The sequence below is a fragment of the Bombina bombina genome, chromosome 2 (genome assembly GCF_027579735.1).
Source record: "Bombina bombina isolate aBomBom1 chromosome 2, aBomBom1.pri, whole genome shotgun sequence".
NCBI classification, from domain to species: Eukaryota; Metazoa; Chordata; class Amphibia; order Anura; family Bombinatoridae; genus Bombina; species Bombina bombina.
Window position 1 is genome coordinate 1,274,457,927 of NC_069500.1, and position 27,045 is coordinate 1,274,484,971.

The window sequence follows — 27,045 nt, forward strand, 5'->3', positions numbered from 1 at the left end:
CTTACGGGCGATGCAGGTTTCAGCAGTTGCGCTGAAACCTGCGCCGCATATGTAATCTTGCCCTAGAATTTTTTTTATTTTTTTTTAGCTTTTTAAGGTTAGAGTTTATTACAATTTAGTAACAACTCTTATTACAAATATAATTAAATTTTTCATAATAGTATTTGCAGTCAGTATGCCAACACCAGTGCATGTGATATTAAAGGGACGGTACACTGTAACATTGTTTTTCCAGCTGCAGTGTATAAAATATTTGAGAAATTGCATTTTCAGGTTTATTTGTTTATATGAAGTAGCTGGTTTTGTGCGTTGAAACCACAGCCTATTACAATGGGTTGAATTTAAAGGTAATATCAGATATCATTATGTTATAACTTTGTGTAAACACGCTTGCTTCCTTATCTTATATTTGTCTGGAACACCAAAGCTCAATCCTTAAAGAGAACAATAGAAAATGTATCATTTTATTACTTAACTATCCTGCATCCCACTGAGAGTGTAACTTCTTCTGCTGGCTGTGTTTACTTAGGCTTGTAAATAGCATATACTCCAGAATCAAAACTTTCAGAATAGGTGGCTATACCACAGGCTAAAAATGCTGAAATAGGAGTAAAGGAGCTACTTGTAACCAATTTAATACACTCTAGCAGGTAAAAAGGATCATTGGGAATAATTTAAAGGGGAGAAATGTTTGGGTGAACTGTCCAAATTAAATGGGCAAATTTAAGATTATTGTATGAACTGAGGAAGTCAAAATTAACTTGTAATGCTTCAGAAAGAACATGCACATTTAAAAAAAAAAAATTGAAATGTACTTCTATTATCTAATTTGCTCTGTTCTCTTGGTATCCTTTGTTAACAAGAATACCTAGGTACGCTCAGGATCTGCAATGTAATACTAGGAGCTAGCTGCTGATTGGTGGATGCAAAAATATGCATTTTGCCATTGGCTCACCTGATGTGTGTTCAGCTAGTTCCCACTAGTGGAGTGCTGCTCCTTCAACAAATTATACTAAAAGAATAAAGAAAGTTTGAGAACAGAAATAAATTAGAAAGTTGTTTAAAATGGTATGCTCTGGCTGAGTCATTTGGGTTTCACGCCCCTTATACAAGAAAACATTCACATAGTATGCAAATATATTGCAAGATTGCAGAAAATCTTCTAAGTACAAGGTACTTACTGTCTCTAAAGTTGTTTGTTATTTCATTCTTTATTTCATTGCTTTAAAATGGTTGCATTTTAGCAGTTAAGAAAGACAAAGCAAAATATTTGTTTTTGTGTTTTATATAAAATCATGATTAGAATCCAAAAGAAAAAGGGGAGGAGAAATTAGGTTTAGGCTGGAAGCAAGCAAGTAGCACAAAACAAAGGAGACCAACATGTGTCCCAAGCCTTTAACCAGATGTGAAACTCATTTATTCCCTTCCCCTTGTATGTGGGAATTCAAAATATGGTTTGTAAATGAGAAATTCATTTCACAATAAAAAATATTCATTGTTTCTTTTTCTTACATTTGTTTTTACATTGACACTAACAATGTTATTTTGGTAGTATGGAAAAAAGAGAGTCACAGGGAACTAATTAGCATTTAGAAATCCCACTTGCTGACTTCATTCATACCTTAAAATGTCCATGTGCGTCACCTCTTGATTTCAGATCCATCCACGGCATTAAATAAGTCATGTGAATAAAAGGTGTCACCATCTTCTCATATAAATAATGACAAAATGTTATCGGAAAGGAAAAGCTCATTTACTGTTGTCAACATGGAAACATCAAAGTATTCATTTTGATTGTGATGAATTAAAGTCAATGTAATGTTGGCTTTGTGACGTTCTTCTAGTGAACACAGTGAATAGAAGCCATTGTTTTAACCATGAGCTATAGATTTCATGGCCTCATCAGCTGTCAGCTACTCTTGGTTGGGAGATGGGGGAGGGTGACACAAAGGTCTCAATAGGAGCATATAAGAACCTGCCCCAAGTGGGGCATATAAAGCTTATACCTAAGTACAATTTGACAATTAGAAAAAGATCAACTGACCCTTAGTAAAATACAATTTTATCTAATAAAATACAAAACACAATAAAGAAGAGGGTGTTCCAATAAGGCAGGCACGTTCATGCAATGTTTTTTAGACAAGGTTTCTTCAAACATTTTTTCTCAAGACCCAGTACAATGATACCACATACCTTCAGCACCCTATTTTTATGCTTGTTCTGAAAAATTCGGAAGTAATATAAGAAGATAGCTGCAATTTTAGGCAAAGTGACTATTGTGTGTGTGTACTTTATACCTGATTGTAGTCAAACTTGAAAGTGTTGTAAAAGGTAATAACACACACCACACTCTTATACAACACAAACACTGTCACCATACACTCTCCTACCACACACGCACCCCACACTTTCATATAACACACACACACCACACATACTCTCATATAAGGCACACACCACACACACTCTCCTACAACACACCAACCACACACACACTCATACAATACATGCACCACACACAACCTCCTACAACACACCAACCACACAGACTTTCCTACAACACACACACTCATATAATACATGCACCACACACAATCTCCTACAACACACACACTGTAATACAACACATGCACCACACACACTTTCCTACAACACAAACCCCACACACACTGTAATATAACACACGCACCACACACACTTTCCTACAACACAAACCCCACACACACTGTAATATAACACACGCACCACACACACTTTCCTACAACACAAACCCCACACACACTGTAATATAACACACGCACCACACACTTTCCTACAACACAAACACCCCACACACTGTAATATAACACAGGCACCACACACACTTTCCTACAACACAAACCCCACACACACTGTAATATAACACACGCACCACACACACTCTCCTACAACACATACTCCACACACACTGTAATATAACACACGCAGCACACACACTCTCCTACAACACATACCCCACATACACTGTAATATAACACACGCACCACACACACTCTCCTACAACACATACCCCACACACACTGTAATATAACACACGCACCACACACACTCTCCTACAACACATACCCCACACACACTGTAATATAACACACGCACCACACACACTCTCCTACAACACATACCCCACACACACTGTAATATAACACACGCAGCACACACACTCTCCTACAACACACACCCCACACACACTGTAATATAACACACGCAGCACACACACTCTCCTACAACACACACCCCACACACACTGTAATATAAAACACGCACCACACACACTCTCCTACAACACAAACCCCACACACGCTGTAATATATCACACGTACCACACACACTCTCCTACAACACAAACCTCACACAAACTGCAATATAACACACGCACCACACACACTCTCCTACAACACACACCCCACACACACTGTAATATAACACACGCAGCACAAACACTCTCCTACAACACACACCCCACACACACTGTAATATAACACACGCACCACACACACTTTCCTACAACACACACTCCACACACACTAATATAACACACGCACCGCACACACTCTCCTACAACACCCCCCACACACACACACAGTATAATATAACTACAAAGACCAACAATCAATGGCACTATCAAAGGCAATCCCCCTATATAAATAATATTAGTATCAGTGCTCATTATATAAATACTAATTAATAATCTTTGATAGGGAGTGGTGCTATGCCCTTTAATAAATAACAGATAGAAAGTGGAAAGATAAAGCAATTCCACATAAAGCACTCTATGGGGCCGATTTATTATGGGCTGAATGGCCCCTGATGCCCCTGTTTCCGCGCGAGCCTTCAGAAGTGCTTGTGCAATGTTAAATTCAGCAATGCCTGTCAGACATGATCGCTACAGCTTATCATGTCGGACATTTATAATTAGGCCCCTATGTCCGGACTATATGGCAGAAAAATGGCTATATAAGGTAAAATGTAACCTTTGCTAAAAAAATTTTTAATTAAAAGTTATGTTTTACCCTATATAGCCATTTTTCTGCCATATAGTCTTGGCATAGAGTGCTGTATGTGCATTCTTTATGTGGAATTGCTTTCTCTTTCCACTTTCTAAGTCTTACACTGTAGCACTTTTAAGAATGAGGCTTCTGATGACCAATATTTGCAAGGAAGCTACTTGGTCTTCTTTGCATACTTTTACTAAATTCTAATATTTCTATGTTTTTGCTTCTTCTGTCTGTCGGCTGATTTTTGCCCTTTGGGTTTGTTTGCGGTTGTGGAATTAGTTTCTCTGTGCCCTCTATGGCATCTATTTATCAACCCGTCAACTTACTTGCATTCGACGGCACCAATACGCTCGCCTAAGATCGCCTAACATTGCTGCTGTGGACCTGAATACGTTCTCCAAAGTTACCAAAAAAGCTGTCAAAAAGCCGCGCACCATGTACGGGGCGATGAGCAGCAGACTGTTGTTAACTAACAGTCATTGATCTCGCTGCTCTTCGGCTTTTTCACAGCTTTATTGGTACCCTGTCACTAAACACCCACACTATACTATACTGTTTTACCCCCTATACCGCTGCTCCCGGAGCCCACCGCAACTAAAACAGAATTTATGCTTAACTGATAAATTACTTTCTCCAACGGTGTGTCCGGTCCACGGCGTCATCCTTACTTGTGGGAATATCTCTTCCCCAACAGGAAATGGCAAAGAGTCCCAGCAAAGCTGGCCATATAGTCCCTCCTAGGCTCCGCCCACCCCACCGACGGACAGGAGGAAAAATATAGGAGAAACCATATGGTACCGTGGTGACTGTAGTTAGAGAAAATAATTCATCAGACCTGAGTAAAAAACCAGGGCGGGCCGTGGACCGGACACACCGTTGGAGAAAGTAATTTATCAGGTAAGCATAAATTCTGTTTTCTCCAACATTGGTGTGTCCGGTCCACGGCGTCATCCTTACTTGTGGGAACCAATACCAAAGCTTTAGGACACGGATGAAGGGAGGGAGCAAATCAGGTTACCTAAACGGAAGGCACCACGGCTTGCAAAACCTTTCTCCCAAAAATAGCCTACGAAGAAGCAAAAGTATCAAATTTGTAAAATTTGGCAAAAGTGTGCAGTGAAGACCAAGTCGCTGCCTTACATATCTGGTCAACAGAAGCCTCGTTCTTGAAGGCCCATGTGGAAGCCACAGCCCTAGTGGAGTGAGCTGTGATTCTTTCAGGAGGCTGCCGTCCGGCAGTCTCATAAGCCAATCGGATGATGCTTTTAAGCCAAAAGGAAAGAGAGGTAGAAGTCGCTTTTTGACCTCTCCTTTTACCAGAATAGACAACAAACAAAGAAGATGTTTGTCTGAAATCTTTTGTAGCCTCTAAATAGAATTTTAGAGCACGGACTACGTCCAAATTGTGTAACAAACGTTCCTTCTTTGAAACTGGATTCGGACATAAAGAAGGTACAACTATCTCCTGGTTAATATTCTTGTTAGAAACAACCTTTGGAAGAAAACCAGGCTTAGTACGCAAAACCACCTTATCTGCATGGAACACCAGATAGGGCGGAGAACACTGCAGAGCAGATAACTCTGAAACTCTTCTAGCAGAAGAAATAGCAACCAAAAACAAAACTTTCCAAGATAGTAACTTAATATCTATGGAATGTAAAGGTTCAAACGGAACCCCTTGAAGAACTGAAAGAACTAGATTTAGACTCCAGGGAGGAGTCAAAGGTCTGTAAACAGGCTTGATCCTAACCAGAGCCTGAACAAATGCTTGAACATCTGGCACAGCTGCCAGTCTTTTGTGTAGTAAGACAGATAAAGCAGAGATCTGTCCCTTAAGAGAACTTGCAGATAATCCTTTCTCCAAACCTTCTTGTAGAAAGGAGAGAATCTTAGGAATATTTATCTTATTCCATGGGAATCCTTTGGATTCACACCAACAGATATATCTTTTCCATATTTTATGGTAAATTTTTCTAGTTACCGGTTCTCTGGCCTGAACCAGAGTATCTATCACAGAATCTGAAAACCCACGCTTTGATAGAATCAAGCGTTCAATCTCCAAGCCGTCAGCTGGAGGGAGACCAGATTTGGATGTTCGAATGGACCCTGAACAAGAAGGTCCTGTCTCAAAGGTAGCTTCCATGGTGGAGCCGATGACATATTCACCAGGTCTGCATACCAAGTCCTGCGTGGCCACGCAGGAGCTATCAAGATCACCGAGGCCCTCTCCTGTTTGATCCTGGCTACCAGCCTGGGAATGAGAGGAAACGGTGGAAATACATAAGCTAGGTTGAAGGTCCAAGGTGCTACTAGTGCATCTACTAGAGTCGCCTTGGGATCCCTGGATCTGGACCCGTAGCAAGGAACCTTGAAGTTCTGACAAGACGCCATCAGATCCATATCTGGAATGCCCCATAATTGAGTTAGTTGGGCAAAGATCTCCGGGTGGAGTTCCCACTCCCCTGGATGGAATGTCTGACGACTCAGATAATCCGCTTCCCAGTTTTCCACACCTGGGATGTGGATCGCAGATAGGTGGCAGGAGTGATCCTCCGCCCATTGAATTATTTTGGTCACTTCTTTCATCGCCAGGGAACTCCTTGTTCCCCCCTGATGATTGATATACGCAACGGTCGTCATGTTGTCTGATTGGAATCTTATGAATCTTTGCTAGCTGAGGCCAAGCCCTGAGAGCATTGAAGATCGCTCTCAGTTCCAGAATGTTTATCGGGAGAAGAGACTCTTCCCGAGACCATAGTCCCTGAGCTTTCAGGGATTCCCAGACCGCGCCCCAGCCCACTAGACTGGCGTCGGTCGTGACAATGACCCACTCCGGTCTGCGGAAGCTCATTCCCTGGGATAGATGGTCCAGGGTCAGCCACCAACGGAGTGAATCTCTGGTCTTCTGATCTACTTGAATCATTGGAGACAAGTCTGTATAGTCCCCATTCCACTGTTTGAGCATGCACAGTTGTAATGGTCTTAGATGAATTTGTGCAAAAGGAACTATGTCCATTGCTGCAACCATCAACCCTACTACTTCCATGCACTGCGCTATGGAAGGACGTGGAACAGAATGAAGAACTTGACAAGTGCTTAGAAGTTTTGACTTTCTGACCTCTGTCAGAAAAATCCTCATTTCTAAGGAATCTATTATTGTTCCCAAGAAGGGAACTCTTGTTGACGGAGACAGAGAACTTTTTTCAATGTTCACCTTCCATCCGTGTGATCTGAGAAAGGCCAGAACGATGTCTGTATGAGCCTTTGCTTTTGACAGGGACGATGCTTGTATTAGAATGTCGTCCAAGTATGGTACTACTACAATGCCCCTCGGTCTTAGAACCGCTAGAAGGGACCCTAGTACCTTTGTGAAAATCCTTGGAGCAGTGGCTAACCCGAATGGGAGGGCCACAAACTGGTAATGTTTGTCCAGAAAGGCGAACCTTAGGAACTGATGATGTTCTTTGTAGATAGGAATATGTAGGTACGCATCCTTTAGATCCACGGTAGTCCTAAATTGACCTTCCTGGATAGTGGGTAGAATCGTTCGAATGGTTTCCATCTTGAACGATGGTACCCTGAGAAATTTGTTTAGGATCTTCAAATCCAAAATTGGTCTGAAAGTTCCCTCTTTTTTGGGAACTACGAACAGATTTGAATAAAATCCCATTCCTTGTTCCTTTATTGGAACTGGGTGTATCACTCCCATCTTTAACAGGTCTTCTACACAATGTAAGAACGCCTGTCTCTTTATTTGGTTTAAGGATAAGTGAGACATGTGGAACCTTCCCTTTGGGGGTAGTTCCCTGAATTCCAGAAGATAACCCTGAGAAACTATTTCTAGTGCCCAGGGATCCTGAACATCTCTTGCCCAAGCCTGAGCAAAGAGAGAGAGTCTGCCCCCCACTAGATCCGGTCCCGGATCGGGGGCTACTCCTTCATGCTGTTTTGTTAGCAGCAGCAGGCTTCTTGGCCTGCTTACCCTTGTTCCAGCCTTGCATAGGCTTCCAGGCTGGTTTGGGCTGTGAGGCATTACCCTGTTGCTTAGAGGATGCAGAATTAGAGGCCGGTCCGTTCCTGAAATTGCGAAAGGAACGAAAATTAGACTTATTCTTGGCCTTGAAAGGCCTATCTTGATGAAGGGCGTGGCCCTTTCCCCCAGTGATGTCTGAGATAATCTCTTTCAATTCTGGTCCAAATAGAGTTTTACCTTTGAAAGGGATGTTAAGCAATTTTGTCTTGGATGATACATCCGCTGACCAAGACTTTAGCCAAAGCGCTCTGCGCGCCACAATTGCAAACCCTGAATTTTTCGCCGCTAATCTAGCTAATTGCAAAGTGGCATCTAAAATAAAAGAGTTAGCCAACTTAAGTGCGTGAACTCTGTCCATAACCTCCTCATATGGAGTCTCTCTACTGAGCGACTTTTCTAGATCCTCGAACCAGAACCACGCTGCTGTAGTGACAGGAACAATGCACAAAATGGGTTGTAGAAGGTAACCTTGCTGTACAAAAATCTTTTTAAGCAAACCTTCCAATTTTTTATCCATAGGATCTTTGAAAGCACAACTATCCTCGATAGGAATAGTAGTGCGCTTGTTTAGAGTAGAAACTGCCCCCTCGACCTTAGGGACTGTCTGCCATAAGTCCTTTCTGGGGTCGACCATAGGAAATAATTTCTTAAATATAGGGGGGGGAACAAAAAGGTATGCCGGGCTTCTCCCACTCCTTATTCACTATGTCCGCCACCCGCTTGGGTATAGGAAAAGCGTCGGGGTGCACCGGAACCTCTAGAAACTTGTCCATCTTGCATAATTTCTCTGGAATGACCAAGTTGTCAAAATCATCCAGAGTAGATAACACCTCCTTAAGCAGTGCGCGGAGATGCTCTAATTTAAATTTAAATGTCACAACATCAGGTTCAGCTTGTTGAGAAATTTTTCCTGAATCTGAAATTTCCCCATCTGACAAAACCTCCCTCTTGGCCACTTCAGATTGGTGTGAGGGAATGACAGAACAATTATCATCAGCGCCCTCCTGCTCTTAAGTGTTTAAAACAGAGCAATCGCGCTTTCTCTGATATGCAGGCATTTTGGATAAAATATTTGCTATGGAGTTATCCATTACAGCCGTCAATTGTTGCATGGTAATAAGCATTGGCGCGCTAGATGTACTAGGGGCCTCCTGCGTGGGCAAAACTGGTGTAGACACAATAGGAGATGATGTAGTATCATGTCTACTCCCCTCATCTGAGGAATCATCTTGGGCAATTTCATTATCTGTGGCAGTACTGTCCTTACTTTGTTTGGACGCTATGGCACAATTATCACACAAATTTAAATGGGGAGACACATTGGCTTTCATACATATAGAACATAGCTTATCCGAAGGCACAGACATGTTAAACAGGCGTAAACTTGTCAATAAAGCACAAAAAACGTTTTAAAACAAAACCGTTACTGTCTCTTTAAATTTTAAACAGAAACACTTTATTACTGAATATGTGAAAAAGTATGAAGGAATTGTTCAAAAATTACCAAAATTTCACCACAGTGTCTTAAAGCATTAAGAGTATTGCACACCAATTTTCAGAGCTTTAACCCTTAAAATAACGGAACCGGAGCCGTTTACAAATTTAACCCCTATACAGTCCCAGCTACAGCCTTTGCTGAGACCTAACCAAGCCCAGAGGGGAATACGATACCAAATGACGCCTTCTAGAAACTTTTCCAGCTACTTTCAGATCCTCACACATGCATCTGCATGTCTTGCTCTCAAAAACAACTGCGCAGTAATGGCGCGAAAATGAGGCTCAGCCTACAAATGGGAAGGCCCTCCCTGACTGGAAAAGGTGTCTAACATAGTGCCTGCCGTTAAAAAACGTTCCCCAAGTTTATAAATGTGAATTATCAGCATAAACATGTATAAAATGTCCAAATAAAGCAATCGATTTAGCCCATAAAAATGTCTACCAGTTTTATAGCCCATATTAAGCCCTTTATTCTGTTTGAGACTAAGAAAATGGCTTACCGGTCCCCATGAGGGGAAATGACAGCCTTCCAGCATTGCACAGTCTTGTTAGAAATATGGCTAGTCATACCTTAAGCAGAAAAGTCTGCTAACTGTTTCCCCCAACTGAAGTTACTTCATCTCAACAGTCCTATGTGGAAACAGCAATCGATTTTAGTTACTGTCTGCTAAAATCATCTTCCTCTCACAAACAGAAATCTTCATCCTTTTCTGTTTCAGAGTAAATAGTACATACCAGCACTATTTTAAAATAACAAACACTTGATAGAAGAATAAAAAACTACATTTAAACACCAAAAACTCTTAACCATCTCCGTGGAGATGTTGCCTGTGCAACGGCAAAGAGAATGACTGGGGTGGGCGGAGCCTAGGAGGGACTATATGGCCAGCTTTGCTGGGACTCTTTGCCATTTCCTGTTGGGGAAGAGATATTCCCACAAGTAAGGATGACGCCGTAGACCGGACACACCAATGTTGGAGAAATAAAGTGTTTAACCCCTAAACCGCCGCTCCCGGAGCCCACCACCACCGCCACCTACATTATATTTATTAACCCCTAATCTGCCCCCCATACACTGCTGCCACCTACATTATATTTATTAACCGCTAATCTACCCCCCTACACCGCCGCCACTATATTAAATTTATTAACCCCTAAACCTAAGTCTAACCCTAACACCCCCTAATTTAAATATAATTTAAATAAATCTAAATAAATATTCCTATCCTTAAATAAATTATTCCTATTTAAAACTAAATACTTACCTATGAAATAAACCCTAAGCTAGCTACAATATAACTAATAGTTACATTGTATCTAGCTTAAAGGGACAGTCTACACCAGAATTTTTATTGTTTTAAAAGATAGATAATCCCTTTATTACCCATTTCCCAGTTTTGCATAACCAACACAGTTATAATAATATACTTTTAACCTCTGTGATTATCTTGTATCTAAGCCTCTGCAAACTGCCCCTTTTTTCAGTTCTTTTGATAGACTTGCAGTCTAGCCAATCAGTGCCTGCTCCCAGATAACTTCTCGTGCACGAGCACAGTGTTATCTATATGAAATACGTGAACTAACACCCTCTAGTGGTGAAAAACTGTTAAAATGCAATCTGAAAGAAGTGGGCTTCAAGGTCTAAGAAATTAGCATATGAACCTCCTAGGTTAAGCTTTCAACTAAGAATACCAAGAGAACAAAGCAAAATTGGTGATAAAAGTAAATTGGAAAATTGTTTAAAATTACATGCTCTATCTGAATCATGAAAGTTTATTTTGGCCTAGACTGTCCCTTTAAGGGTTTATTTTTATTTTACAGGCAAGTTTGTATTTATTTTTAATACAATAGTTATGAAATAGTTATTAACTTTTTAATAACTTCCTAGTTAAAATAAATACAAATATACCTGGAAAATAAAACCTAACCTAAGTTACAATTACACCTAACACTACATTATAATTAAATGAATTCCCTAAACTAAATACAATTAAATAAAATTATCTAAAGTACAAAAAACAACAAACACTAAATTACAGAAAATAATAAACAAATTACAAGATTTTTAAACTAATTACACCTAATCTATTCCCCCTAACAAAATAAAAAAGCCCCCCAAAATAAAAAAAATCCCTACCCTACACTAAATTACAAATAGCCCTTAAAAGGGCCTTTTGCGGGGCATTGCCCCAAAGTAATCAGCTCTTTTACCTGTAAAAAAAAATTACAACCCCCCCCCCCAACATTAAAACCCACCACCCACACAACCAACCCTACTCTAAAACCCACCCAATCCCACCAGCCCGAAGTCCTCAACGAATCCGGCAGAAGTGGTCCTCCAGACGGGCAGAAGTGGTCCTCCAGATGGGCAGAAGTGGTCCTCCAGACGGGCAGAAGTCTTCATCCAGACGGCATCTTCTATCTTCATCCATCCGGCACGGAGCGGCTCCATCTTCTAGACATCCAACGCGGAGCATCCTCTTCATCCGACGTCTTCTTGAACAATGATGATTCCTTTAACCCCTTAAGGACAAGGACATTTTTCAATTGCTTTCCCTGAAGGACCAGGGCTATTTTTACATTTCTGCTGTGTTTGTGTTTAGCTGTAATTTTCCTCTTACTCATTTACTGTACCCACACATATTATATACCGTTTTTCTCGCCATTAAATGGACTTTCTAAAGATATCATTTTTTTCATCATATCTTATCATTTACTATAAAAAAAATGATAAAATATGAGGAAAAAATGGAAAAAAACACACTTTTTCTAACTTTGACCCCCACAATCTGTTACACATCTACAACCATACTAAATAGTTTCTAAATTTTGTCCTGAGTTTGGAAATACCCAACGTTCTTTGCTTTTTTTGCAAGTTATAGGGCAATAAATACAAGTAGCACTTTGCTATTTCCAAACCACTTTTTTTTTTCAAAATTAGCGCTAGTTACATTGGGACACTGATATCTTTCAGGAATCCCTGAATATCCCTTGACATGTATATTTTTTTTTAGAAGACATCCCAAAGTATTGATCTAGGCCCATTTTGGTATATTTCATGCCACCATTTCACCGCCAAATGCGATCAAATAAAAATAAATTGTTCACTTTTTCCCAAATATTTTCACAAACTTTAGGTTTCTCACTGAAATTATTTGCAAACAACTTGTGCAATTATGGCATAAATGGTTCTAAATGCTTCTCTGGGATCCCCTTTGTTCAGAAATAGCAGAAATATATGACTTTGGTGTTGCTTTTTGGTAATTAGAAGGCCGCTAAATGCCACTGCGCATCACACGTGTATTATGTCCAGCAGTGAAAGGGTTAATTATGGAGCATGTAGGGAGCGTCTAGGGTTAATTTTAGCTTTAGTGTAGTGTAGTAGACAACCCCGAGTATTGATCTAGGCCCATCTTGGTATATTTCATGCTACCATTTCACCGCTAAATGTGATCAAATTAAAAAAAAAACGTAAAATGTTTCACAATTTTAGGTTTCTCACTGAAATTATTTACAAACAACTTTTGCAAGTATGGCATAAGTGATTGTAAATGCTTATCTGGGATCCCCTTTGTTCATAAATAGCAGACATATATGGCTTTGGCGTTGCTTTTTGGTAATTAGAAGGCCGCTAAATGCTGCTGCGCACCACAAATATATTATGCCCAGCAGTGAAGGGGTTAATTAAGTAGCTTGTAGGGAGCTTGCAGGGTTAATTTTAGGTTTAGCGTAGAGATCAGCCTCCCACCTGACACATCACACCCCAGAATCCCTCCCAAACAGCTCTCTTCCCTCCCCATCCCACAATTGTCCCACCATCTTAAGTACTGGCAGAAAGTCTGCCAGTACTAAAATAAAATGTATATTTGTAAAAAAAAAAAAATTGTATAGCATATTTACATATGCTGCTGTGTAGGATCCCCCCCTTGCCCCCAACCTCCCTGATCCCCCAAACAGCTCTATAACCCTCCAACTCTACCTTACTGGGAGCCATCTTGGGTACTGGCAGCTGTCTCCCAGTACCCATTTTAGAAAAAAATACCTTTTTTTTTTTATTATTATTATTTTTTTCTGTAGTGTAGCTTCCCCCCCATAGACCAACCACCACCCCCTCCCAGATCCCTTACAATGCTCATTTTCTGTTGTTTCCCCCTCTTTCTCCCACTTATTAATCCACATTTTCTGTGTATAGCGGTTCCCACCCGCTCCCTCCCCGTGCACATGCCCGCGCGCGCCCGTGCATGCTCCCGACAACCACACCCCCCCCGCCCCCTCTCTCTTCAGTCTTCCATTGATGGCCGCCCACCCGCCTCCCACGTCGGCTCCCACCCACCAACGATTGCGGCCATCGATGCCGGTGCAGAGAGGGCCACAGAGTGGCTCTCTCTGCATCGGATGGGGGAAAATTTTTATTGCAGGATGCCTCGATATCGAGGCATCACTACAATAACCATAAAGCGGCTGGAAGCGTTCAGGATCGCTTACAGCCCCTTTAATCCCCAACGTCGTACAGGGTATGTCGCTGGTCTTTAAAGACCAGTTTGTGCAAGACATACCCTGTACGACGCATGTCGTTAAGGGGTTAAGTGACGTCATCCAAGATGGCATCCCTTCAATTCCGATTGGCTGATAGAATTCTATCAGCCAATCGGAATTAAGGTAGGAAAAATCCTATTGGCTGATGCAATCAGCCAATAGGATTGAAGTTCAATCCTACTGGCTGATCCAATCAGCCAATAGGATTGAGCTTGCATTCTATTGGCTGTTCTTTTTACCTACCTTTTTTGCTTGTCTAAATGTTAGACTGAGTTACCAAGTGAGGTAGGAGGGGTTTTATAGAACTCTTGGGGTTTGAGAACCTTTGCCTCCTCCTAGTAGCAGGGAAGAGTAATTCCCAGGAGTAGTGGATCGTGGACTCTCACCACCATGAAAGAAATTAATCAGGTAAGCATAAATTATGTTTTTAATTGTTTTACCAATTGTGGTAATTATTACCTGTTAATTCTTAGCACTTGCCCCCTTACTATTAATGTAAACCTCACGTGTGTTGTCAAGTTCTCTTTGCTTTGACTGTATTTTCTGGAGCCTGAAGTGACCACTTTGTGATTTATTTTTTTTAATTGCGCAATTAAAGAAATCGTGTGCACAATTAGAAAGGTAAAAGCTTTGATTGGCCACTACAGGTCTCCATTGGATTTACACTTGCTTGTCTGATTTATTTTTCAGAGACTTACGAGGCAACAGGTTTGAGTGTGACTGCAAAGCTAAGTGGCTGTTTTCCTGGCTGAAGACGACCAATTGTACTGTATCTGATGTATTGTGTCTTGGGCCCCCTGAATACCAAGGGAAAAAGTTATATGGAGTAATGAGTTTTGACTCTGAGTGTATAACCACAGGTATGTCTTAATATTTGCAAAAGATATTACATGCACAATGAGTTAAGGAATATTTTTGCTTTGGCTAAATGTTTGTTAAAGGGGCAGTCTATTCTACAATTGTTATAGTTTAAAAAGATAGATAACGCCTTTACTACCCCAGTTTTGCAAAACCAACATTGTTATAATAAAATACTTTAACCTTTAAACCTCTAAATTTTTGCTTGTTTCTAATCCACTACAGACAGCTTTTCATAGCAAAACACGGTTAGTTCATGTGTGCCATATAGATATCATTGTGCTCACTCCTGTGGAGTTACTCATGAGTCAACACTAACTGGCTAAAATGTAAGTATGTAAATAACTCTGAGATAAGGGGCAGGCTGGTAATCACAGAGGTAATAAGTATATTAATATAACCGTGTTGGTTATGCAAAACTGGGGCATGGGTAATAAAGTGTGTTTTTGTTCCTGAGTGTCTGTGTGAGCAAACGTGTGCCTTGTGGATGTTGTAAGAAGCATATATTGCAAAACTGGGTTGCAGTGTTTAGATTGGGATTTTTTTTAAAGGAGCCAGTACATCTACCTGTGTGCCTAAGACTCCTGGGCCTGACTGACTGGAGTAAGAGAATGCTGGGTGCTACAGGGGTGGTGTACATGATCTAAAATGTCATTTGGGCATATATTGGCTATGAAGAATATTCAGAAGTTATGCCTCTGATCTGAACTCAAATTTTGGTATATAGGTGGCATGATGGGTCCACAGAGACTATGTATCTGATCTCAGATCTCATTGGGCACAGAGCTGGCATAAAGTGGCGGCCTGCAAGATTCAAAGAATGAATATTAGGTCTTAACTTGTTATATAGCAGCAATAAAGGGGGCTACTAAGACCATGCATCTGTTCAGCTATCTAATTTAGGCTGTCCAGCAGCCATGTATCGGACCCGATCTCTCATTAGAGCATACTGCTGAGCTGATGTCTCATTTGAATGTATATTTTGCACAAATTGGGCTACAGGGGCATGAAAAGGTATGGAATAGCATATATGTGATGTAAACTATTACTTGCACCTATAGCTGGCAAATCATTGCTACTATTTTTGTTAAACAAATTATTTAATTGTCTATCTTAGTGTGTCTGATTAAAAGCATGTATTATGTGGTTCTAGGCTAGAGACCCAGGGAGGAAGGATTCTTGACGTGGCCCTAGGCCTTTCACCATTTGGCTAAACTAACTAATTTTGCTTTGTTCTCTTGGTATTCTTAGTTAAAAGCTAAACCTGAGGGTTATAAGCTAATTTCTTAGACCTTGAAGGCCGCCTTTAATCTGAAAGCATTTTGACAGTTTCTCACCACTAGAGGGCATTAGTTCATGTGTTTCACATAGATAAAATTGAGCTCACGCACGTGAATTTACTGTCTGTCAAATTAACTGAAATAAGGGGACAGTCTGCAGAGGCTTATATACAAGGTAATTACAGAGGTAAAATGTGTATTATTATAACTGTGTTGGTTATGCAAAACTGGGGAATGGGTAATAAAGGGATTATCTATCTTTTCAAACAACAAAAATTCTGGTGTTGACTGTCCCTTTAATCTAGCTGTGTGCTTGCAAGAGAGTGCCAGACTTTCTATCTTTTTTATATATATTTATATATATATGTAAATAAAATGTTCTCTCATCATATTGCAGCCCTAGTTTTCAAATTGAATTTCTAATGCCCTGTCTTATATTTATTTGAAATAATTTTTATTGTCTTTTGTACAAACATGGATGCACGGATATAAACTTTTCACATCTTTTGTATATGTAAGACGATACAACATTTGTTCCAGTTTACATTGAATGTTGAATATCTTTGGTCAGTGGTACCGTATTCCCTTACATCTTCCGTCCTGTACATATAACAAAATAAAACCAAGAACTTAAATGACCCCCCCTCCTTTTGGAAACCCCCCCCCCCCCCCCCAGGTAGTGCCGACAGAATTCTCTTCAAGATTATTAATATAGTGAAAAGAAAATATGCCTGAGTACAAATCTTTCGCTAAGTGTTTCAAGAAATAGTCTGGGTAATATTTCTACCTCATAGTTTCTCTACCCTGCTCGTGGAAAGCTGCTGTCACCCCCATGTCACCTTCTGTCAATCCTGTACTGCCACTGTTCGTAGTTCCACCCTCTTTAAAATCCAATCAACCAGACCTTTTGAAACTGTTCTGACTGTCCTTGTGACCATGCTGCTATTTCTGACAAATTATAAGTATCTTCTATTTTATCCACCACTTCCTGCCAGGTGGGAGTCCCCACTTTCCAGTGTCTGGCGACACAGACTCTCAAGCATGTGCAGAGAATTCTGATAAGCCAGTTGATTGTCTTGTTAAATGGTCTCACCCTATCATGCAATAGTGCTTGTGTGATTGTGAGTGTTATGTTCCCATCCAACAGGTTCCCTATCATATCTGAAAGTCTCTTCCATAGAGTCTGAACCCTCAGGCAATCCCACCACATGTGTCTGAATGTCCCCTTTTCATTGCAACCTCTATAGCATTTTCCATCGTGCGCTAAAGCATAGTGTGCTGTTCTAACAGGTGTCAGGTACCATCTAAACGCTACCTTGATAGCGTTCTCCCTCAAATCTGCGCTAACCAACCCCTTACTGGTGTCCCACAGCAGGTCCTCCCATTCCCCTTTCTCCTTTACATCCCCAATATCCCTTTCCCACCTTTCCATCAATGGTGACTTAGTCTGACATTTAGCTTTTTGAATCATTAAATAGATTCGGGACATCAACCCTTTCCCTCTGAACGGGGCATTCAGCATTCTCTCGAGGTCTGTGAGTGGATAGGACTGCCTACGTGACATGAATGCATTTATTGCAGAACTGACCTGCAAATACAAATACCAATGTAGGTGTTCCGGTTCCACTCTCTCTTTAACCTGGTTGTATGTGAACAATTTTGAGTTACATAAGAAATCCGCCACCCTATACAGCCCCTTATTTTCCCACTTACCCAGTTGCCCTCTCAACTCCCTAGAGAGTAAAAATGTTATGGGTGTTAGCAAGGAATCCTTCCCACACAGTTTCAGCCCTCTCGTGATTCTATTCCATAGTCTGACTGCTTCCACAGTTATTGGTGACTTAAAATCATTTGTTTTTATGAGGTACCCTGAGTCCCATATGATGTCTGCTGCCTTATTACTTCCCGCTAAGTCCACCTCTATTTTTGGCCAAACCAGTTTGCAGTCCCTTTTCGCTAGGAGTACCACCTGAGCTAATCTCGATGCCTGGTAATATTCAACTAAATTCGGAACCCCCACCCCCCCTACCTGTCTGTGTTGCTTCAACAGCTGTGTCGCTATCCTTGTCTTCCCATCTCCTCTCAAAAATTTCACTAAGTCACCAAGTCACCCTGCAAGGCCTCTAGTTCCTGAATAGGAATACTTATTGGGATAGCTCGAAAAAGATACATTAACCTCGGAAGGACATTCATTTTTATTGACATAAGTCTCCCGTACCACGAGAAATTACCTTTCTTCCACCTCCCTAAGTCATTTCTAATAATTTTATAAATAGGGGTATAGTTTATTTTGTATAGATTTGATACATTGTCGCTCAATTTAATCCCTAAATATGTTATGTAACTTTTAGCCCATGTAATTTCAAAATTTATCTCTATCGCTTTTTTCGTGTGTGATGGCAGACCAATGGACAATGCTTCACATTTTGTGTTATTAATCTTATACCCTGACATATCTGAAAACTCCTTCAATATCTTGTATAAGTGTGTTAACGAGTTCAAAGGTTTGGTTAATGTTAATAAAACATCGTCAGCAAATAGCATCAATTTATATTCCGAGGATGCCAACTGAACTCCCGATATGTCCCTCGAGTTCCTAATATATGCGGCAAGTGGCTCTATACATATAGCAAACAGCAGGGGTGACAAGGGGCACCCCTGCCTGGTGCCATTTAAAACATCGATTTGCCATGAGATGTAACCCGCCGCTCCCACCACCGCCGTCGGCCACTCTGTCTTATATTTAAAGGGACACTGTACCCAAAAGTTTTCTTTTGTGATTCAGATTGAGCATGAAATTTTAAGCAACTTTCTAATTTACTCCTATTATCACATTTTCTTCATTCTCTTGGTATCTTTATTTGAAATGCAAGAATGTAAGTTTAGATGCCGGCCCATTTTTGGTGAACAACCTGGGTTGTCCTTGCTGATTAGTGGATAAATCCATCCACCAATAAAAAAAGTGCTGTCCATAGTACTGAAACCAAAAAAAAAGCTTAGATGCCTTTTTTTTCAAATAATGATAGCAAGAGAACGAAGAAAAATTGATAATAGGAGTAAATTAGAAAGTTGCTTAAAAATTGCATGCTCTTTCTAAATTACAAAAGAAAAAATTTGGGTACAGTGTCCCTTTAAGTATAAGCACTCACTTGAGTCACTCTTTTGACACCAATGAGCTAACATGATTAAAATGATGTGCAGCTAATGTGTACAACAAGCAACTCTGTCTGCTTCACATGTTGCCACTAATATTATTATCCTTAGGGTAGTTTATTTTTTTTTGCCTCCCTCTGGCAAAATTTCTGCGGACGCCCATGCTTCAAAGGGGCGCTTCTCGGAGAAAAGCTGTATAAGATGTTATTGTTGCTGTTTTGATAATAATCATCATCATCATCATAATAATACTAATATATCACTATTAACTATAGAGTAGCCTTGACAGTGCTAGATGTATTTGTGTCAGATTGGTGTTCTACTAGGGAAGCAAGCAACTAATAAGAGTTAATTGTATTCAATGCTGCTGCAGGAACACTCTTTCATATGGGCTGGGCTCTCTTTCCAACCACCAATGGGAGGTGTATTTCTGCTGCTGCCTTTTGTTTACACAGTTTTTTATAGACAACACTGCAGTACTGAAATTGTAATGCACGTAGCTCTTTCAAGCAACAAAAATAAAGGTAAATAAGCTATTTGTTAACAATTTAATACTCTACACCAGGTAAAATTAATCACTGGGAACACATTAAAGGGAACACAATTTTTCAGCACATTGCCCCTTTAAGATCCAAATCAGATCAATGTCAATGACATAAAAGAACTGCATTTTATATATCATAATACCTTTACAACACATTTACATTGCAAAATACATCAATTATATTTTAAATACACTACTGTGTATATCACACACCAATTTTATTTCACTTAAATTCATATTTTAATCACATGTAAATTAACCACACACAACAGAATTAAACAACATTTGTAACAAAATGCACATTTAACTTATTTAGGAGTTAAAATGAACCTTTCATGATTCAGATAGATCATGCAGTTTTAAAAAACTTTCCAATTTCCTTCTATTATCTATTTGCTCTGGTCTCTTTATGTCCTTTGTTGAAAAGCATACCTAGGTAAACTAGGAGTCATTACTGCATTACTAATTGACTTCTCTTATCAAACTTACTTTATCTTTTGTTGAATAGCATACCTAGGTAGGCTCGTGAGCATGCATATGTCTGTAGAAATATATGGCAGTGGGTTTGCATCAATGATTTTAACATTATCATACAGTTTTGAGCACTAGGTAGCAGCAGTGTTTTTGCACAGTTTGTAGCATATATTTACAGTTCACTTTAAGTCACGAGTTTTAATAAGGTTTAGTGAATCTAGACAGATAGTATATGAATATTGTGACAGACCCTTCTGTCAGTACTGAAAGAGTTAACTTTGTTCAGCTTTAAGAAGCTATTTTCTAAAGACAAGGTTGCTAGCCTCAGCTATTGTGTACTGTAATTAAGTTTAGTGATAAACATTCACATTGTTTAATCACATCCAGAGAGCAGACGCCCAAGTGATAAGAAAGACTAAATTGTTTATCTGCTTAAGTAATGTAATTCTATTGTATCATGTCAAAGGGCGTTTTCCCTCTATCTAATGTACAATATTCTTTCAACCCCCCATCTGGGGTCAGACCTGCATAAATACTGGGCATATAGCCTTCAATAAAGTGCATTCTGTTTTAACCTTCAATGTGGAGCCTGGTCTCATGTTTGAGGGGGGTATTGGCTGGGTTGTGAGTTGCTGATCCCACATTCAGGGCATCTTTCATCAGGTATTAACCCTTGGTATCCGGGTTATACCGTAACATTTGTGGCAAGCGACGGGATGATCCTTATCGCCCAGAAGAGCAACTACACAAGCCAGTAACCTCAGGAAGAGGGGGATTATTACAACACTGACTAAGATGGAAGGAGTACCAGGGACCGAAGGAACCAATGGGCCCAGCATATCAGACAGAACCCCCGAAGAAGTAAGCTTTGATCGGGCGGTTAAAATAAGACTGGCATATTATGGCCCCAACCCATCTACCGAAATTATCGACCGGGTCATAGCAGCTGTGGAGGCAAACCTACTTCGCCAAAGTGGCGCAGCAGCAGCCCAAGTCACAGCAACCCCAGTGGAAAAGGGAAAAGTAAATTTTGCAGCTTTTAAAAACTTCCTGGAAACAGAAGGAGAGATTGATGGGTACCTTGCGGATTTTGAGAGGCAATGTGCACTACACAAGGTACCCGCAGAGGACTGGGTCACGATATTATCCGGAAAATTATCCGGCCGGGCAAGCGAGGCTTTTCGGGCCATTCCAGATGAGGAAGTCGGGGATTATAATACTGTAAAAGAGGCTCTGCTCTCCAGGTATGCGGTTACACCGGAGGCATACCGGAGGCGGTTCAGAGTCACTGTTAAATTAGCTGGTGATTCCTACGTCGAGTGGGCATGTAAGGCCACCGCTATACCACATCGCCTTCCGCCACGAACTACCCTCAGAGAGTCTGGTTCAATTCACGGGGCTACTCACAGCCTATTCGGTGCTTTGGATGTAAGCAACTTGGGCACAAAAGACCAGAGTGTCCCCTAAATGCAGCGAACCAAGCACAGTCCTGGAGAAGACCCGCCGGCGGAATCCCACGTAACCCTCAGCCTGCGGCCCACTGCGTAGAGGTGGAAGAATGCTGGGGCATCCTACATGAAGCAGACCTTGTGCAAGCTGCCCACCGGAATAACCGGCAACTGGTTAAAGTGAATGGGAAGGAGGTCAGTGGTCTATGGGATACTGGTGCTATCATGAAGGACTTACCAGCTGATGTTCTCCTTAAAAATAACTTGGCCCCCCTTGTTTCTGCCTACACTCATATGGGTCCCGCTGATGTTAACCCTGTGACTACCCGTGCCCAGATCCTGCAGCAGAGACTGACTCACCTGCTGCTAAGCCCCAGGACGCTGAGCTCAGTAAATCTCTATCCGCTATTGATACGTGGAAGTCCCGTTACAATGCGCTGATGAAGGAGAAGAGTCAAGTAGAGGATGAAATGGTCACGTTAAACAATCACGTAACAGTGCTAGCGGGAGAGAAGAGGAGCGCAGAGGAAAAAGCGCGTTTAGAACGTGAATCTCTGCTAGACAAGCTGCACCGACAGACTGCAGAAAACACCAGCTTGAGAGTGGAACATGAAACATTAACGACAAACTTAGCGACACTGGAGGAGAAGCCGACGCTGGCTCATAGTGAGGTGCAGCAACTCAAGGGCACCCTATGTCAGTATGAAGGGATTGTGGATACCTATAAAGAGCAGGTACAAAAACCACATAAAGAAGCCGATGAGATTTTGAAGGACTGTTTAGCCCTAGTCTGGGCACTGAAGAAGTTGAACCCTTATTTATACGGGCAGGAATTCTCTCTCATAACGGGAATACAGATGGATTGTCCCGGCAAACTGACATGCCTACCACCTCCTAGTCCGGTCATCCCCAGGTTGACCCGCCAAAGGGTCAAGCCGGGTCTGCCGGAGTGTTCCACAAGGGGGGAGCTATGTGACAGACCCTTCTGTCAGTACTGAAAGAGTTAACTTTGTTCAGCTTTAAGAAGCTATTTTCTAAAGACAAGGTTGCTAGCCTCAGCTATTGAGTACTGTAATTAAGTTTAGTGATAAACATTCACATTGTTTAATCACATCCAGAGAGCAGACGCCCAAGTGATAAGAAAGACTAAATTGTTTAACTGCTTAAGTAATGTAATTCTATTGTATCATGTTAAAGGGCGTTTTCCCTCTATCTAATGTACAATATTCTTTCAACCCCCCATCTGGGGTCAGACCTGCATAAATACTGGGCATATAGCCTTCAATAAAGTGCATTCTGTTTTAACCTTCAATGTGGAGCCTGGTCTCATGTTTGAGGGGGGTATTGGCTGTGTTGTGAGTTGCTGATCCCACATTCAGGGCATCTTTCATCAGGTATTAACCCTTGGTATCCGGGTTATACCGTAACATTTACGCTATGATTAATTCTAACATCCATATCAGTTATAATTAACAATACAAAACAATCTTTAACATAATTGAGAATGTTAATTTGCAACACTATGGCATCAACATTTGTTATATGTTTCTTTTTCTCTGTTCAATTACAGATTTTGTTGTTCCTCAGATCTTGCCTTATCACTCAGTTTCAGTGGATACATTTCACTATAAGAATGATGTTTTCGTGGCAATTGCACAGCCGAGCATGGAGAACTGTATGATTCTAGAATGGGATCATATTGAAATGAATTTCAGAAGTTATGACAATATTACAGGTATAAGTGAAACAAACTGTACTGAAAAGCTGGAGCAATCTGGTTATACAAACTTAATCCAAAATATAGCAAATAAGGTAGCTGGAACAAGAAGTACAAGGCTGTTGCAGACTGCTAACAGAACAGTTCAACAAGCAGGCTAGCAGGATAACATGCTGGAGGAGATTAAACTGTGGCAGTTTTCAATAAACCATCAGAAAGAACAAATTCACTGCTAGTGATGTCCACAGAAGTTGAACCTAATTATTTAAAGGTTGCTCTTAGATTGAACTTGTTCTTTCTAGCCTAGCGGATTAGTGCATGCCAGTAAACTCCACCTATATATATATATACTCCATATGCTATAACGGCTCTAGGATTGAATTTACACAATCTAAGTAAGAATGTTTGCCAATGCTGACGGTTTGGAGGTTAAAGTATAACAGAAATTTATCTATGGGAAGCAGAAATAATTCTAAATACCAAAGAAAAACAGGCTATATAAGACTAAAGTCAGAACAGAGGCAGTGGTAACACGTGGACAACCAACAAACAGTGTAGATTGAGGATATGTTAGTCACTCTGGTAATAGAAGACAGTCAAACAAGGCTGACTTAGCAGACTGAATGAGGCCAGCAGATACAACAGTAATTTAGCCAGATATTGACCAAAATGTACCATAGGTAGGTTGTCAAAACCTATATAACTTAGTGATCCTCACACAAAGAGCAGATGCAGACAAATAAGATCCCTTGATGTGTTGTGACAATTACTAAGAAGGTGATACAAATATTAAATCTTTGGATCACTTAATAGACCACCCTCCAGGAAAGTATATCTATTTGGTGGCCAGCCCCAAACCAGACACAATCAATTAAAGTTTTGACACTGCTCAAACCACAGAGGTTATATTGTATGTTACCTGATAATTAAAGGGACAGAAAAACTAAAATCAAACTTTAGACATAACATACAATAAAAAAAACTAGGTAGGCTCAAAGATTTACATGCTTTTTAGCACTCTATGGGAGTAGTGTTTACAACAATGTTATACGTTGTTTTAAGCACTGCTGCTAGAAAATGCTAGTCCTGTGCATAGCCCTGTGTCTAAATAGGTTTAGTCTTCAATAAAAGATCAAATCAAATGTAATAATAGAAGTAAAGTGGAATATATATATATATATATATATATATATAATTACAATAAATGCATGTGTTATCTGAATCGTGAAAGTTTTAATTTGACTTTACTCTGGGGAATAAAAACATCCTTAATCAGGATTCCAGACACAAAGTCTGTGAAATATGGAGGGCAGGTTGTCCTATTAAAATATCAATGACCCAGTATAATGTTCAAACACTGCAAATTCCTCAGACATAAAAGGATGAGCATAAACACAATATGAAAGTAATTTTAAATATATACATTTTGTTCCTTGCACATAGTGATACCAACACTTTAAACATAAAAATAACTAACTAAGCAACTGAACAATATTTATCAAGTTATTCTAAGCCAATGGAACCTGGATGTTATTGAGTTGGCATCTAATATTTTGTTATTAGGTTTGTCAATGTAATATACGTGTGTGCATGTCTAACAATATAAAAAATGTATGTCCCTGAGCTAAATCAAGGTTTATACATACAATGTTTGCGCTATTTTTACTTGAGGCTGTTGGGAAATAGGAGAAATATGAGAATAGAACAACTATGTTCTCATATCAGCGTTTAAAGTTCTACTGTTAAATTGCAGTCTACCTACTTGGAAATATATCTTACACTATAAAGCATTTTACACTATACTGTACCTACAGCCATAAATTTAATTCAAAATGGAAGAAACATATCAACATGGTAAATATGTTTTATAGCAAATTACAAAGCTCATGAGATGTGTAAATTTGACATTGTTTATGGAGTGTCATGTCAGAAAACTGTATCAAAGCTTCAGCCTTAATAATTTAACAAAACATACATGAACTAAATGTGAACACAATGATTAAAATAAATATAATCCCTGTATTATTTTTGGTAGGCCAATCAATCGTCGGATGCAAAGCGATTCTAATAGAAGAACAAGTGTTCATGGTAGTGGCACAATTGTTTGGAGGTTCTCATATATACAAGTATGACGAAAGTTGGACCAAGTTTACCAAGTTCCAGGACATAGAAGTCTCAAGGATTTCAAAACCAAATGATATTGAGTTGTTTGAAATTGATGGTGAAAGATTTTTTGTCATTGCAGACAGCTCAAAAGCTGGTCTTACTACAGTATATAAATGGAATGGCAAAGGATTCTACTCATATCAGTCTCTTCATGAATGGTTCAGAGATACCGATGCCGAGTATGTTGAGATTGATGATAAACCTCATCTTATTTTATGTAGTCGCTCACAAGTCCCATTGATTTTGCAGTGGAACACCGTGTCAAAAAAATTCATTCCTCACAGTGATATACCAAACATGGAAGACATTCTGGCTGTAAAAAGTTTCAGAATGGAAAATGAACTTTACATTTCCTTGACCAGATTTATTGGAGACTCCAAAGTCATGAAGTGGAATGGAAAGCAATTCTTAGATATTCAGGCTCTGCCATCTCGTGGGGCTATGACCTTGCAACCATTCTCCTTTAAAAATAGACACTACTTAGCATTGGGAAGTGATTATACCTTCTCGCAGATTTATCAATGGGACACAGAAAAGAATACTTTCAAGAAATTCAAAGAAATTTATGTGCAAGCTCCTCGTTCCTTCACTCCTGTGTCAACTGACCGCAGAGATTTTGTTTTTGCTTCAAGCTTCAAGGGAAACACACAAATTTTTGAACATATTATTGTTGACTTGAGTTTGTAAAAGCTAAACTTTTTAAGGGGCCTACTTGTGAGAACTAACATATAAAAAGGGACAGTAAAGACAAAATTAAACTTTCATTATTTAGATGCATGTAATTTGAAATAACTTTCCAATTTACTTCTATTATCAAATTAGTTTTGTTCTCTCAGTATCATTTGTTGAAAAGTAGGCTTAGGAAATGAAGAAGAGGAAGCTAACTGAACAGATTGGGTAGCAAACACCAGCTAGCAGCTTCTAGCAGTGGATTGCTGCTCCTAAGTCTAGATAGCTCTTCAACAAAGGTTACTAACAGAACAAAGTAAATTTGATAGAAGTAAATTGGAAAGTTGTTTAAAATTGCATGCTCTTTCTAAATCATGAAAGTTTAAAATTTGACTTTACTGTTCCTTTAAGTAGAGAAAAGATGTTGATTAATGAAAAGATCCTGAATGCATCTATTAAAGAAAATTGGATATTGATTGGAAGGGTCTGAATTAAAAGAAAATAACATAAGGAAAAGCAGATTTTGTTAACTGCATGACCAAGTACAGTATATTTTCAATATTGATACACTGCTTTTGAATGATTTTAACATATACATTGGTACGTATAAAATATATGACAATATTTAAGTTATAA

The 27,045-nt window shown here is 39.9% G+C and overlaps 1 protein-coding gene across 3 annotated transcripts in view; it reads left to right on the forward strand.

Annotated features, from left to right (window-relative positions):
- Window positions 1–27,045, forward strand: part of LGI2 (leucine rich repeat LGI family member 2) — a 120,266-nt gene extending 93,221 nt beyond the window's left edge. For all 3 annotated transcript variants that reach the window (XM_053704086.1, XM_053704089.1, XM_053704088.1), the window contains 3 exons: window positions 14,791–14,960; window positions 23,428–23,592; window positions 25,610–27,045. In XM_053704086.1, coding sequence (XP_053560061.1) covers window positions 14,791–14,960; window positions 23,428–23,592; window positions 25,610–26,427 — 1,153 coding nt within the window. In that variant the 3' untranslated portion in view covers window positions 26,428–27,045. The remainder of the gene's footprint in view (window positions 1–14,790; window positions 14,961–23,427; window positions 23,593–25,609) is intronic.